At 39.7% G+C, this 15,305-nt stretch overlaps 1 protein-coding gene and 2 non-coding genes across 9 annotated transcripts in view; all 3 read right to left on the bottom strand.

Annotated features, from left to right (window-relative positions):
- The window catches only part of Usp16-45 (ubiquitin specific protease 16/45), a 363,690-nt gene that overhangs the window by 240,146 nt on the left and 108,239 nt on the right, over positions 1 to 15,305 (bottom strand). For all 7 annotated transcript variants that reach the window (XM_067083793.1, XM_067083791.1, XM_067083792.1 and 4 more), the window contains 2 exons: positions 11,165 to 11,313; positions 216 to 367 (listed from right to left, as the gene is read on the bottom strand). In XM_067083793.1, coding sequence (XP_066939894.1) covers positions 216 to 367; positions 11,165 to 11,313 — 301 coding nt within the window. The remainder of the gene's footprint in view (positions 1 to 215; positions 368 to 11,164; positions 11,314 to 15,305) is intronic.
- Positions 4,889 to 5,007, bottom strand: LOC136827260 (5S ribosomal RNA). The gene has a single exon (XR_010849790.1). It is a non-coding gene; the product is annotated as a 5S ribosomal RNA (ribosomal RNA).
- LOC136827275 (U6 spliceosomal RNA) lies at positions 6,511 to 6,613 on the bottom strand. Its single transcript, XR_010849800.1, has one exon. It is a non-coding gene; the product is annotated as a U6 spliceosomal RNA (small nuclear RNA).

Consider the following 15,305-nt stretch of genomic DNA (forward strand, 5'->3'; position numbering starts at 1 on the left):
AGTGAACACACAGCAGAGTATAGTTCAACCAAAACAACGTGCTGTGATCCAGGAAATGTTAAATTCTGGTGTCCCAGGAAATTTGAAATTGGTGTCAAATTTGCAAAAGTCCAGATTACAGGTAAGCAGATTTGTGAATGTCTGCTTGTAGTATATTCATCTGACAGAAATTTGTTCAAACAAAAACTTGGCTATTCATTGTCTTGCATGCTTACCAGACATTCCAAGCCTGAGTATTGAGGATAAGACAGTGAGGATCTGAACGTGGTGTGCGATAATGAAGCAAAGCGTGACGTTCTCTTGTATTTCTATCACAGCCTTGGTGTCCACAATACAAGCACAACCATATTACGGGTTCATAAGAGTCCTGCAATGATTAAAAAATTAAATACAGTCACCCCAAAAGAATTTTGATATGCTCAGTTCTCAAAAAAAAATCTATGTACTGTACAATAATGTTACCCATATGCAGTATCCACTATATGAGGTACTAAATAAAAGGTAACTGTTGCACGAAATTTACTCCATCCTGGACAGATTCTCTCAAAAACTATAACTGTACCTTCACACATTTCCATTTCTACAGAAGAATCAAATTTCTGAGATATATAAAGGAGCAGATATGTGACAATGATAGTGATGAAAAAGGCATTGTATCACTTTGAAAATGCACAAATTGCTTAAGGTGTAGATGGAGGATTGGATACTGAAATACTTGCTACTTAGCTTCCTAGCCTTGTGCAAGTCCAGGATGATCCTATGAAAGGAAAAATGTGACTCATGTCTCATTATAATAATAATAATAATAATAATAATAATAATAATAATAATAATAATAATAATAATAATAATAATAATAATAATAATAATAATAATAATAATAATAATAATAATAATAATAATAATGGCTGTTTCAATGGCATTCAATTGATATAGTCTTCTCTATTCTTCTTACTATGACAAATTTTTTAATTAATTTGTATTTTTCCTAACATACAAACCTGAGGTCTTTACATATGGGATTAACTTTCAGTGAGCTGGAAATCCAGCTGTTAACTTTTGCAAGGAGGTTATGGTAACAGTTACTGATGACAAGGGTAGAAGCACTGCCCACCAAGTCGGAATGCATTCAATTTTACGCAGTCAGTTTACCTTTTGGCCCAGGTAAGAGAATGAGGGGTGGTAAGAAGTGGGCCCTTTATGTAAAGACGTCAGGTTTTTATGTTAGTAAAAACACAAATTACTTTAAAAATTTGTCATTTGTTCCTACATGAATACAAACCCTCGGTCTTTACATACGCCTTGTAGCTGGTGTATCAGATTTCCAAAGAACATAAAAAGTTTTCTTGTTATTTCAGTTTTATTAATTCTGACATTTTAAATGAGCTCTGGCAATTATTTTCAAAGAGTGAATGAATTGACATGCAAGTTACATGTTTATATAGAGCAAGCGGGGTTGGGGGTGGGTGTACTGTACAGTTGACCGGTCGGTTATTCAGCTGCATTTTGGTTTGAGGGATGTGTTGCAAATTTAATCGGTCCCGGAGCCACTGAGATCTTCTAGGACAAATCAGTGTTGGTATTTGGGAGTGGTTGTTAGCTGGAGTTTGGAGTTATAGATCATCCAGGTAATAATATGCCTCCTGTGTCCAAAGCTAGCTAGCTAGCTCTCTCTCTCTCTTGATGGTAGGGAGTTTCTTTCACCATGTTGATGCTTGGCTTTTTTTCCTAAATATTTAGTGCCTCGAGAAACCGAAGGCATCAGTGGTCCATTGTCTGGTCTATGATTTTGGTACTCTTTACAAGTTCTTCTCTTTCGCGCCATCTTTGATGATTTGTGCATAATGATTAAAAAATGATATTTTAATGATAAAATAAAGTTTGTTCATACTTACCTGGCAGATATATATATAGCTGTATTCTCCGAAGGTCCGACAGAATTTCAAATTTCGCGGCACACGCAGTGGCCGGTCAGGTGGTTAGTACCCATTCCCGCCGCTGGGAGGCGGGTATCAGGAACCATTCCCATTTTCTATTCAGATTTTCTAACGCCACTGTCTCCTGAGGGGAGGAGGGAGGGCAATATAAATATATATCTGCCAGGTAAGTATGAACAAACTTTATTTTATCATTAAAATATCATTTTGTTCATGAGACTTACCTGCCAGATATATATATAGCTGAATACCACCTTTGGAGGGGGTAGAGACAGCCAAGAATTAGGGAAAAAAACCAATTATTGGTAAAATTATTTTGGTTCCTTATCTGATAGCGTAGCTGACTGAGTGGTTACTGTCACTCTAGTCTGCTTCTGCTTTACTAGAGACCCCAGCTTTGAAGGTAGTGACCTATATAGCTGGCGACTTCTAGATGATCTGTCAACGGGGCGTGACCACAATGTGACTAGATCATAGCCCATACAAAGAGGACAAAAAGAGCATTACTAACCACCTAACCAACACCTAAAGCGTTAGTTTGCAAAGGATTGGGAAGACTGCCTCCAGTAGTCGACCCAACAACCATAAAAAAAACACAATTAAAAGGGGATAGGATCAGAGTTACCCCTTGTCCCCAAGGTTGCTGAAGCAGCAATGTATGGTCCCAGCGAAAAGCAATTTTCAGTATGCTACCTAAACATCTTGCCAAGAGTGTGAGGCAAACACCGAATTGACTTCGCCAAAATGTGGCACTAAAAATGTCACTGAGTACCATATTTTTCTTGAACGCCATGGAGGTAGCAACTGCCCTCACCTCGTGAGCGTTAACTCTCAACAACTTGAAGTTGAGTCGTCACAACTAGAGTGTGCATAGTCCTTAATGACGTCCCTAATGAAGAATGCCAGTGCATTCTTGACATAGGTTTAACTGGTTGCCTCACAGAACACCATAAAACATCCAATGGACCACGAAAGTGTCCTGTGTTCTTTTAAGGTAGTACTTGAGAGCTCTAACTGGACATAGAACTCCCTCAGGTTCCTGTCCAATAAGGTCTGCTAAACCTTTAATTTCAAAGTGTCTAGGCCAAGGGTTAGAAGACCTATCATTCTTAGCCAAGAACTTAGGGCTTAAAGAATAGACAGCATTGTGTTCCTTGAAGCCCACATGACGGCCTCGAACTTCTCTCACTCTCTTCGCCCGCGAGGAATGCCGTTTTTGAGTAACATCCTTAAGAGATGCAGAGTGGAGAGGCTCAAAAGGACTAAACATCAAAAACTTGAGCATTACGCCCAAGTTCCAAGCAGGGGAAATCAGCTGAGGAACCTTGGACGTCTTGAAAGAGCTCGTAAGATCGTGGAGGTCCTTATTGTCAGACAAAGCTAATCCTCTGTGTCTGAATACAATCGAAAGCATGCTCCGATAACACTTGATAGTCGGAACTGCTATATCGAGTTTTCTCTTAAGTAAAGGAGAAAATCCGCAACCTGGCTCACAGTGATAGAGGAAGAGGAAAAGCCCTTCTTTCACACCAACCTTTGAAGGTTGCTCACTTAGCTAGATATATCCTTTAGATGAAGAACTTCTGGCTCTAGCGATGGCCCGTGCCACCTGGCCAGAAAAACCCCTTCGCTCTGACCAAGTTTCGATAGTCTGAAAGCAGTCAGGTTCAGAGCGGGGAGATTCAAAGATATCTCGTGAAGTGGGTTTGTATGAGCAGGTCTGCTCTCATAGGAAGGGTCCTCGGAACGTCTACCAACCAGAAGAGAAACTCCGAGAACCAGTGGTTCAAGGCCAAAACATGGGGATGAGAGTCATCCTCGTCCCTTGTGATAGCGAACTTGCGTATGACTTCTCCCAGAATTTAGAACGGGAAAAGGCGTAAACATCTATTCCCGTCAATCCCAGGAAGAGCAACTATCGCATAACTGCCCCAGGGTCGAGTACAGATGAGCTTTACAGAGGAGCCTCGCTGTTCTTGAGGTCGTGAAAATATCCACAAGATGGCGACCCCAAAATTTCCAAAAATCTTGGCAAACCTCCTGATGAAGGGTCCATTCCTTCGGCAGGAGTTGATGGCGCCAACAGAGCAGGTCTGCTCGAACATTTTCGACCTCTGCCACAAAACTTGTGAGAATCGAAATGTTGCGAGCATAGGCTCAAAGAATAATCTCTCTTGCAAGGCTGAACAGGGAACAAGTATTGTCCGAGTTTGCTAGAACTACACGATTGCAAACTTGGACCTCGAAGAATTGGAGAGCTAAAAGATAGCCGCCAAATCTTTGAAGTGATGTGCCAGGACACCTGTTCCTCTCTCCAGGTTCCTAACACTTTCTCTCCCTCTAGTGTTGCCCCCAACCTGTTGACGACTGGTCGGAAAAACAACACTAGGTTGGGGTTCAGAAGCTTGAGGGAGATCCCTTTCTGCAATTCCGTTGGATCGAGCCACCACCACAGATCCTCTTTATATAAGGAAGAATTCTCAATTCCTCTTTCAAGTCTTCCTTGCTTTGTCAGTTCTCCAACAAAAAGAACTGAAGAGGCCTGAGATGCAGACTCCCCAGAAAACAAACTTCTCCAGCGAGGAAATGGTCCCCAGCAGACTCATTCCTTCCTTCACCTAGCATGTTTCCTTTTCCAAGAAGGCCAAGGAAACTTTTCAAAGGACATAGAAGTTGCCGTTCTTGCGACGGAGACGCTATAAAAGCCGCTGAATAGATCTGAATTCCCAGACACAATGGACAGTGAGGGGATCAGCTGCGACTTCTCCACAGACCAGAAGTCCCAGGGACTTCACGAGTTGCAGAGTCAACTGAAGGTCCTCCAGATACCTTCGCCGACGACGCCGAATCAACCAGTCGCCCAAGTAGAGTGAGATCCTGACGTGCGACAGATGCAACTGCATCGCAACATTTTTCATGAGACAGGTAAACACCCTCGGAGCAAAATGTGACGCCAACAGCATCTGGTGTTCCCAGGCGGTCAACCATCCAAGTACTGACCAGACCCAACGTTGCTTAACTTCGCTGATCGGACGAGAAGCGGTGTTTTCAACGTGGTATGGCCGTTGTGCAGAGTCCAAAGCAGAGAGCCCTGAACTGGTACGCCTAGTCCCCAAGACAACCTGAGATATTTCACCGAACGTGGATGAATTGGGGCGTGAAGATAAGTATCTTGGAGATCCAAAGATACCATCCAATCCCCGGGATGAAGGGCTCCTAGTATTGACTGCGAGGTCTCCATCTTGAACTTTTCCTTCCGGACCAAGTTGTTCGACCTGTTGACGTCCAAGACGGGTCTCCAGCCTAATGAAAGTTTTGGGACTAGAAACAATCTGTAGTAAAACCCGGGAACACCGAGTCCAAGATCTGTTCCACTGCTCTCCCGCTCTGAACATCTGTTCGAGCAGGTCAAACAATTTTCTGTTTGACAGGAAGGCAGTTGGGAAACAAAAACAAAAGAGGAGACAGGAAGGGAATCAAGTAACCTCTCTCTCTAACAGTAGGAGGGACCAAACGTCTGCCCCTCACTCTTTCCAGGCTTGTGCAAAATGAAGCCTGGTTGCAAAGGAGTCTGGAGATGAAGGAGTCACTTGCTACCTCTCTCTTGAAGTGACATTCCTTCAGACAAAAAAACTCTCTCTCGTGGAGTGCGGGTCTCGTGTTGCTTCCCATGGAAGCCCCTTTGTTATGCAAACATTTAGCTTTCGTTTACTTTTTGTATCTGAGATCGGTGCAAGCGTTATGAAGGAGATGCAGTTTGAATGTCGATAACTTTAGTTTTGAGAAAAACGATATTTTTTGCTTCTCTGTGTATTTATTTGCTTGCCGTTACACAGTTTGATGTTTTTATGACATAATGAAAAGCCAAAAAATAGACCTGCAAAGTAATATAACTTCGCTAAATGAAGCTAAATGGCGAGTGTCAAAACACGGCTGAGGTTGGCCAGCCGACGTTTTACTTAGTCAAGCTCTGAGCTGCTACTGACTGACTGCCACTGACTGCCCTGGGCGGCATTCCTGTCTTTAAGCTGATGCGTACTATGTCCACAGGGTTGCCATAGATCGCATTAGATATTATTTCATAGCTAAAAGGAAATTACCACCGATATACTGACAATATCATTACATTATATGAAAAATGTAATTTGACTATGATAGGTTACTGTTTTGTTTATAACTTCTAACTGTGGCGAACTTTTAAATAAAACTTTCTGAGAAGATAGTCAGGATATGTATGATGCCATATATAAAATATCCCAGAAAATTTTATTTCCGATTTTTTCGTCAAACGCTCCCCTTAAGACAAAGACAACTGCGAGGGTGGAGAGAGAGAGGAGCCGACGGTTGAAAAGTCTCAGGAAACAGATCCCTAAGAAAAAAGCCAGAGTCTGATAATCAGAGGAAGAAGAAGACGAAAGAAGTTTCTCTTCATACAAAGGCTGTGACGAAAGAGGATGTTCTTCCGCAGCTGGTGGGTCTTGAGTGAGTGGTGAAAGTAGTTCCGATTCGCCGACACGTGGCGGGAACTCCGCAGAACGAAGAAGTCGTCAACCAGAGCACGTATAGTAAACATAAAAATGTGGAACGCTTCACGATTAGCGTGTCATCCTTGAGAAGAGCCATGCTAATCTTCTCTGTATCGTTCCAATTAGTATATGTACTGCCGAAGCAAGTACTGGCTAAATTAAGAAGGACATCAAATGTTGAAGTGGGTAGTTGTGCGACATGATGAACAACTGGAGCGGTGTCAACACAAGACTTGAAGCTATACGGCGAGCGAGCGCCGAGCGTCATGGCGTGACGCCGCGAGAGGCTCCGTGGCAAGAACTAGAAGAGAGTCACAGCGTGGCGCACTGGCGTCATGGCTAGGCGCAGCGCCGAGCTGTCAAGGTGAGAGGCGCGTGAAGCGTGAGAAGCGCACGAAGAGCAAGACGCGCTCCTGGCGCGAGACAAGAGAAAAGGCCAACACCTCAACTCGGGAAGACGAATAGGAAGCCACTAAACACTCTCTCTAGAAGACAGACGCTCTGAAATCGTTCCGAAGCGGGAGACGAAGGTGAAAGTCTGTACCTCTTAACAGGCAGATTCGAATCTTGAAAGGTTCATGAGAGCATCCAGCTGTTGTTGCAAACCCAACAAAATCTTACGCGTTGGAGAAGCCACTCTCTCGGGAGAAGGGCTGAACCTGAGAGAAGGAAAGGGGTCCAAAGAGACGTATACTTCCTTCCACAGGGAAGAAGCTCTAGCCCTTGCCTTAAACCAAACAGGGGGTCAGAGTAGAGTGATCATTCGAAAAACACTTTATTCTCTTCTGCAGAGGAATATCCACGCAACTTTGGGGAAGAGTACAAACGTCAGAGGAAGAGGACGTGAAGCGTCCTCTCCTCTAAGCTTCTCTTAAGAGGGCGAGAGTCCAAATGAGAGCTCCAACCCCGTGGCGGGAGGACGTGTCGGAGGACGAAGCAATCCTTCAGGATGCGTGCCTGAGCACGATCCCCTGGCAGCCTGGGTAGCGTCATCAGGACCTGAACAAAGGGACGCCAGATCGGTGGGAAACCCGTCTTTAACCCTCATGCGGCTTTCAGTGACATGCCCCCTCCCTGGTCCTGGGAGTTCGACAGAGGTCCAGGCCTAGAGGCATTATAGGGCCGATCTGACGCCCCCTCCACAACACTAGGGGCACTAGCACTAACACTATGCGTTTGAATTGCATTCACTTTAGTTTCAAGAGCACGATTGACTGAGGGGTGGAGAGCCAGGGAATTACCTTCTGCAGCAACAAACTACAGGGTTAGTAATAAATTACTACAGGGTTACTAGTAGGAGAAAACCCTGACTGTCCAACTAAGGATGCACTCTAGGAGGAAGATTTCCTCAGCCTATCACGCTCCAATTTAAGCATATAGGCTTCATATTTCTTCCACTCACCCTCAGACAATCCCACACATTCATTACCGATTATCATAGAGCATTGAACACCCTTACATATCATACATAAAGAGTGAGGAACTATCAAAGTCTTCGATAGCCTCACCTTACATTCACCCAAGCTACAGACTCGATAGCTAGAGGTAAGACATCTTAATTATAAGAAAAGTCAAAAGCAAAATCAAAACGGTCCACAAAGAGCGTATGCCAAGTCACAGATCCAGTTGAATACCAAAAAACAACCAAAATACTTAAGTGACAACAAATTTCAGGAAATCCAAAGGCGGAGGAACTGACAACAGGTGTTGACAGTCCTCTTGACAGAGAAAATCTGAATAGAAAATGGAATGGTTCTGATCCTAAATATTTAGTGCTCCCAGAAACGGGAATGGGTACTAACCACCTGACCGGCCACTGATTTGCCGCGAAATTTGAAATTCTGTCGGACCTTCGAGAATACAGCTATATATATATCTGGCAGGTAAGTCTCATGAACAAATAGCCTCTTCTTGGAGGTGACAGGAAAGGTGCTTGGAGAGTTTGGGTTGTGGTTATCCCGATATATGAGTGGTGGCATCTTTTCCATCAGGTATGTAAATTCGTAGATGACACTACAGGCAGTCCCTAGTTATCGGCAGGGGTTCTGTTCCCGACAGCATGACGATAACTGAAAATCGCTGATAACCAAAAATCGGCGATAATAGCGCCGATCCCCAGTTACTGGTACCAATATCCAGTTATCAGTGCCGATAACAAGGGATCGGCACCGATAACTGGAGATCAGCACATATCAGCACCAAAAATCCAGTTAGCTTCGTTGCCAGACAAGCGCCATAAAACCAGATTGCCGATAACCGCGTCCTCCTACAACCAGGAACTGCCTGTACTTCTCTTTAAAGATTTTTCTGGGGTGCTGAATTGTTTTTAAGCAATAGCTGGCTTGTTTTCATATTTTTATAGTATGTTATCAGATTAATCTTGTTGCCTCCTCCAGCAGGGGTTACATCGTCATTTATTATTTTTCTAAGGGCTTTCTCATCTTCTTTTTGGTGCAAATAACTGGCACCGAGAAAGCATGACAGACACCAATAACAACCATAGTAGTCCATAAAACTATTTTACAGGAACTACATGCACCAAAAATTTGTAGATGAGAAGTCCCTTAGAAAAACAATAAATGAAAATGTACCCCTACTGCAAAAGGCAATAAGATTAATCTGATATAAAAATATGAAAACAAGCCAGTTACTGTTTAAAATCAGTCCAACGGCTCCAGAAATGTCTTTACAGATGTCTACAATCAAATTCTCCAAGCGTCTCTCCTGTCACCTCCAAGAAAGGCTACTTTTAATCATTACGCACAAAAACATCAAAGGTGGCCTGAAAGAGAAGAACTTATAAAGAGTACCAAAATCCTAGACCAGGCAACATACTGCCAATGCCTACGGCTTCTTGAGGCACTACATATTTTGGAAAAAAGCCAAGCATCAACACAGTGATAAAAACCAAATATCTCCCTACCATCATAAGGAGAAATTCAAGGAACCAGCTTATGCCAGACACCAACAAAAGAGAGAGAGAGAGAGAGAGAGAGAGAGAGAGAGAGAGAGAGAGAGAGAGAGAGAGAGCACACCGGACACAGGAGGTATATTACCATGACAATCTATAATCCTGGCTAACAGCCACCCCAAAATACCAACACCAATTAGGCCCAGAAGATCTCAATGCCTCCTAGACTAATTTCGTCACCAATCAGTGACCAACCAAAATGCAGCTGAATAACCAACCTGTCAACTGTAAACCCACCTCCCATCCCCGCTTGCTATATATAACCAAGTAACTTGCATGTCAATTAATTCACTCTGGAAATAATCACCAGAGGGCATTTGAAACATCAGAGGTAATAAAACTGAAATAACAAGGAAACTTTTCATGTCCTTTGGAAATCTGATACATACTGATAAAAAGAACATATTAAGAAGAATAGAGAACACTATGTAAACTAAATGCCATAGAAGCAGCCATTATTTTCAATGCTACTGTCCTTAGAGAAGGTCTCCTCCCTAATCCTAATCCTAATAATAATAATAATAATAGTGTAATGATAATAATAATAATAATAATAATAATAATAATAATAATAATAATAATAACAATAATAATAATAATAATAATAGTGTAATGAAAATCCACCTGAATGGTGTTCCTCATCTGTGCTAACATTAGCACTGATGAGGAACACCATTCAAGTATTCTGAAAGTCTTTGGTTTATTTTACATAGTAATATATTTACTATATAATTGTGATTTTTATTTTTATTTACATGAAGATTGTTTTTCACAAAATAATAATAATGAATAATAATAATTATAATAATAATAATAATAATAATAATAATAATAATAATAATAATAATAATAATAATAATAATGATAATAATAATAATAATAATAATAATAATAATAATAATAATAATAATAATAATTTTGTAATAGAGAAGAGGATGGTGTAAGACCAAGTCACAAATATAAGTAGAAAGAAACATCAGCATTTATTACAGTTTAACTAGACCACTGAGTTAAAATTCTTTACCCTTGTACTGCTGGCCTGAAAGGTTTGCTCTTCATAAAGAAATCAGATCAGACGAAGAGTGTTAAGTAGAAAGAAAATTGTCAAGATTTCTCAATTAAAGAATAACCCCTGAAAATCTCAAAATTTGGTTCTGCTAAGTACAGTAAAACCAGATCACGTATCAGAAGGTGAGAAAAGAATTACCCAAAGAGCCAGGGGGGAGGCATGGAAGCTCTGTCTAACTTAAGAGGTAGACGAGAGCTTACATCCTCCTCTATCCTATCTTTACCCCTACCTGAATAAATAAATGACTAGATTTTCAGAAATTTATGAGCAAGGATAAATGACATAAAAGAAAGACATAAGACTCAAAGCACAGTTTACCATTAAGAAATTAGTATAAGAGTAAGAAATTAGTTCAAATTAAAAACTTCACCAAAAACTAAGTCTGTACGAACATGGAATCACAGCCATATACTACAGATAACTGAATCTAAGAGTGAGGAAAGTGGAGCGTCCCCAATGGTTCACATGTTAATGGTCTATCCAGGTTATCAAAGAAAGAGGATACTCTTGAAGGTAGTCATAATAATCCATACAAAACTACACAGGAAATGTGACAACGTGATACCCAAAAGATGTGAAAAAGTTATATGATGAGAAAGGTTAGTGAATGTGCCTACACTTTAATCATTAATAAAAATGCAACTATGTACATAACACTTACAAAAACAATGTTGGAATCTTCATCATTGAGTTCTGATTTATGACCCTTCCGACACTGTGTACACTCTCCAATGCTTTGGCCCTGTTTTAAAGTCTTCTTCACTAAATGAACATTAACAGAGCGATTAGCATGTCCACAAGCCTTTGATTCTGCAAAATAACATAAAAATGCACAATGACTATCAATCATGTACCTTTACTAAATTATTTTGTCAAAAACAGCTGAAACTTGACAGATATCAAGTATCTATAACTACTTAACACATACTGAAACAGAGCAATAGAGTATACTGTACATATTTATCAGATGAAATATGGACACCTTACAAGAACCATAAATGCAGTTTGCTAAAAGCAGGTCTCAATTTCAGTGTCACATCACAACAACAAATACAGCACCAACCATCATAATAAATGCATTCATCTCATACTGTATATGAGAAAAGATATGAAGGAACTCTGTGAAAGCTATAGAGGTTAGTTAGAATGCTGGAAGATGAAGTTCCAGAATTAGTTATAAGTCATCTAGAGCTTCATGACCAGTACAGAGCCCAATATCATTCACAGTAAGATAAAGATAAAAATAAAAAAATGTAAACAATCTTTTGTGGAGACACAACCTATTGCTTTTATTAGCCACATAATGCCTGGTGGGGAATGGTAGATCAAAGGTTGAAAATTGTTATCCATTTGAAGGAAAGCGAGACATTTCCAGAAGGACAATCCCACCCTAACTATGAAGAACACTTTTCTCCTGTGTAGGTGGTCTAAATAGATGGGGTGATCAATTAAGGCCAAATTCTTTCTCTATATTTTGTATGCATTCACAGAAATTGCAAATCCTATTGCTTTTACAGTACTAGTGCTGAATCAGGCAACTGTCAACTGATATTTTTATTTGTCCCAGCCATCTACTAATTGATTACTAAACATTTGCAGTTTGGAAAATGCTCAAGCTCTTCAGTTTATAGTACTGTACTAAGATTTACTCTCGTTATCTTTGAAGGTGTCTATAAAAGGTATAATTTATCTAGTCAATTTGGTGGCACCAATTATCTTACGGCCTGAACTTAAAACCTGGACACTGCTATGAATGGCTGGCACCAAGGTGGTTGATACATGAAATGAGATGGCAATGACAGCTAGCAAACAACTTGTCTACCTACTACTATTTATCTTACAGAAAATACTTAACATAAATATAAGACTGTTCCTTAAGTAAAACACAACTATGGTTTACAAGACTTGGTTTATGACTTTTATCTCCTAGATGGGGCTTAAAAAACTAGTTTCCTCTTTCCCAACAATGGGGCAATTTAAAATCACGGCAAATCATGGCCAAATGACATGTTTAGTCATCTTAAAAATGCTATATTTAAACACAGAATTTATGATTTCAGTATTAGCACCTACAGAAAATGTATGCTATTCATACTGCAAAGCATGAACTTCAGCATTCTGGTGAGGTGCCATGCCATCACAAAGTCTAGTACCAGATGTCTTTCATGTCTTTTACCGCAAACTGTGGGACTGCCTCCCTGGCAATTGGTGATAAGAAAATAGTTTACCCAGCACACCAAGGTAAAAATCTTCAATTTAACATGGATAGCCAAGTGGGGATTTCTTCTTACAACAAAAAACAAAACTCTTAAGATCTTCTCCCATAAATTACAGCTGTGCAAAAATTTTATTTCTTTTAATAATATCCTAAGTTTCTGACATAATTTGTTGAATGGATTTATTTCCAAAACTTGTCACTTGCTGTTGACAAAATCTGGACTTTACAAGAAAAGATGTTTGTTTTTGTTATATTGTATTCTCCAAGGTTAGAAATTAAATAGCAATTACTAAAAGGGTAGGCCTCAATGCCCATTAAGGATAATGCCACCTCTAATTTCTAATTTCCCTTTATGTACTGATAGCTGCTACCATGTTACCATTAGTGCAATCTGCTAAAATTTATCATTAGGCATTCCATCATCCAACAAATCCTGCCATTTGTTCACTATTATAGATTTCAACAATGACATATAACTATTAATAAGATTTATGAATGTTTGATCTGGTGACCTGGCAAAGGAAACACTAAGCAATTCAGTACTACTCTGTTTGCTGGAATTTTAAAAAGTTGATTATATCACAACTTTTACAGACATAGCTCCTATATTATCAGTTTCATTTAACTTATGGATATATACTGTATGATGAGTTGGACAGGGCACTTTTGTAAACACTAAAAATTACAAATGTCTGTGTGAATATATTTAACAATCTTAACAGTAGGAAAGACTGTGAACAATAATCCTGTGAAAAGAAGAAGCCTTATCAGAAAGTGAGAATGGATTTTTTATTTAATGATTATTACAGCCAATTGTGCACCAGTGGAAAATATTGAACAATCAGTGTGCTGTTTACTACAGAATGGACTTTATTTCATTATTTTGTATTCATACAGGTTCCACTGTATTCTCAAATGTGTAAGTAATTTCCACCAAGTTATACACTGGTAATTATTTGGATTTCATGCACCAGTCAAGGAGAGTGTTTCATTTTAGAAGGAATGGTTTCAATTAGATTTATGGCTTCAACATTTACACTGGCTCCAACGGGAATGGTGCTAAATGCTGACACTAAAAGGTAAGGGATAATGTACTGGTACTTTAGACTGTAGTAACATGAACTATTATGTACTATAATCATTTTATATTTTAAGGTTTATGAATGTATACAATTTTGTGTTAATTTATCTTTGATGCATAATAACCCCATTAATACACTCAAGTCTGTTTTATGTCCAGTGCAGCCTTCAGACATGCTCCTAAAGATGAGTTCTTCCACCTGGCTGGCTGTGTATCCAGACACCATAACATCCTAGGTGCCAGTTACAGCTGTCCCCCATGTGTCTGGCTTGTTATACACAGCCTTAAAAACCCTGCTCTCAGAAACTGTGATTTCTACATTAATTTTATTAATTTTGTATAGTCACTACTCACCCATAAATATATATTAATTTTCTTGACTGGCACTGCAATTCAAATTCACATAATTTATCCTCAGTGAGTGGGCAGCTGGAAAGATCTGTGTGTCATGCTGCTCCAGTTAGTGACTTCTGTAAGTTGCACATATTCTTTCTTTTTTCACAGAAAATCTGTTCATCGTTACAGTGAGTAACAATGAACAGGTTTTGGGGATGAAATTATAATTTTAGTACATTCGTAACTACTTTTTGGTAAATGCCATTTTTGCTTGTCCCTTTCTTCTAAACACTGCAAAATCCATTTCACAAGGGGGCTTGCCGGTATCTTCTATTTAGTCAAGTTACACTCTACTTACTCTGGGTTTTGTAATAAAATAACTGCAACTTCTTAGAAAAAAATTTTACTTAAAACAAACACATTACTTTACAAGAAATAAACATCTCCCTATCCCACTTCTCTTGCAGTGATTGCAAGCAGCAGAGAGAATACTGTATAGCTCACTGTCACCAGCAGCATTATGAAATCTTGATAGATAGCCAACCAAGTGAAAGAACTCTATTTCTGAAATATGACTGAGGATTGTGCTGACCACAGAGCAGACTACTGTATAAAGAGGTGATAGGTTTGGGCTAAAATAAATCATTTTTTAAATTGCTTAATGGTTATTGTCTTTACTCTGTTTTCTTTTGTATCACATGTGATCATTTTGAGAAAATACTCTGCTAATTGAATGCCCCTTAGGCTTCTATTTTCTACTGTGACCAAAGTACTGCATGTGAGAATGATCTGACTACGTTTTTGAAGGCACTTTTCTGCATGACCTGTTAATGTTGTGTACTTGTTCATGACCATGACCAGCACCTCAATAACTGATAACTTCCTAGCAGTAACCACACAGCTATTCATATTGACTAGTTCCACTATGCTTCAGTCAGTAAAAGTATTCCTCCCTCTTCACTCAACTCTCCTTGGCATGGTCCAAGATTTCCTTAGTGAAGTTTTGTGGCTAATATAGGTGTAAACTGTTATAGGATCTACCACACAAGGCATAAAGACCTCAGAGTGGACATCATTCCTCCTTGGATAGTACTTACTGTGTCTAAGCTAACTTCTCCCTTTCAAAATGTTAGGGTGCTCAGACTTGTTGAATGGGTAACTGGTAAG

The sequence above is a fragment of the Macrobrachium rosenbergii genome, chromosome 41, assembly GCF_040412425.1.
Source record: "Macrobrachium rosenbergii isolate ZJJX-2024 chromosome 41, ASM4041242v1, whole genome shotgun sequence".
NCBI lineage: Eukaryota > Metazoa > Arthropoda > Malacostraca > Decapoda > Palaemonidae > Macrobrachium > Macrobrachium rosenbergii.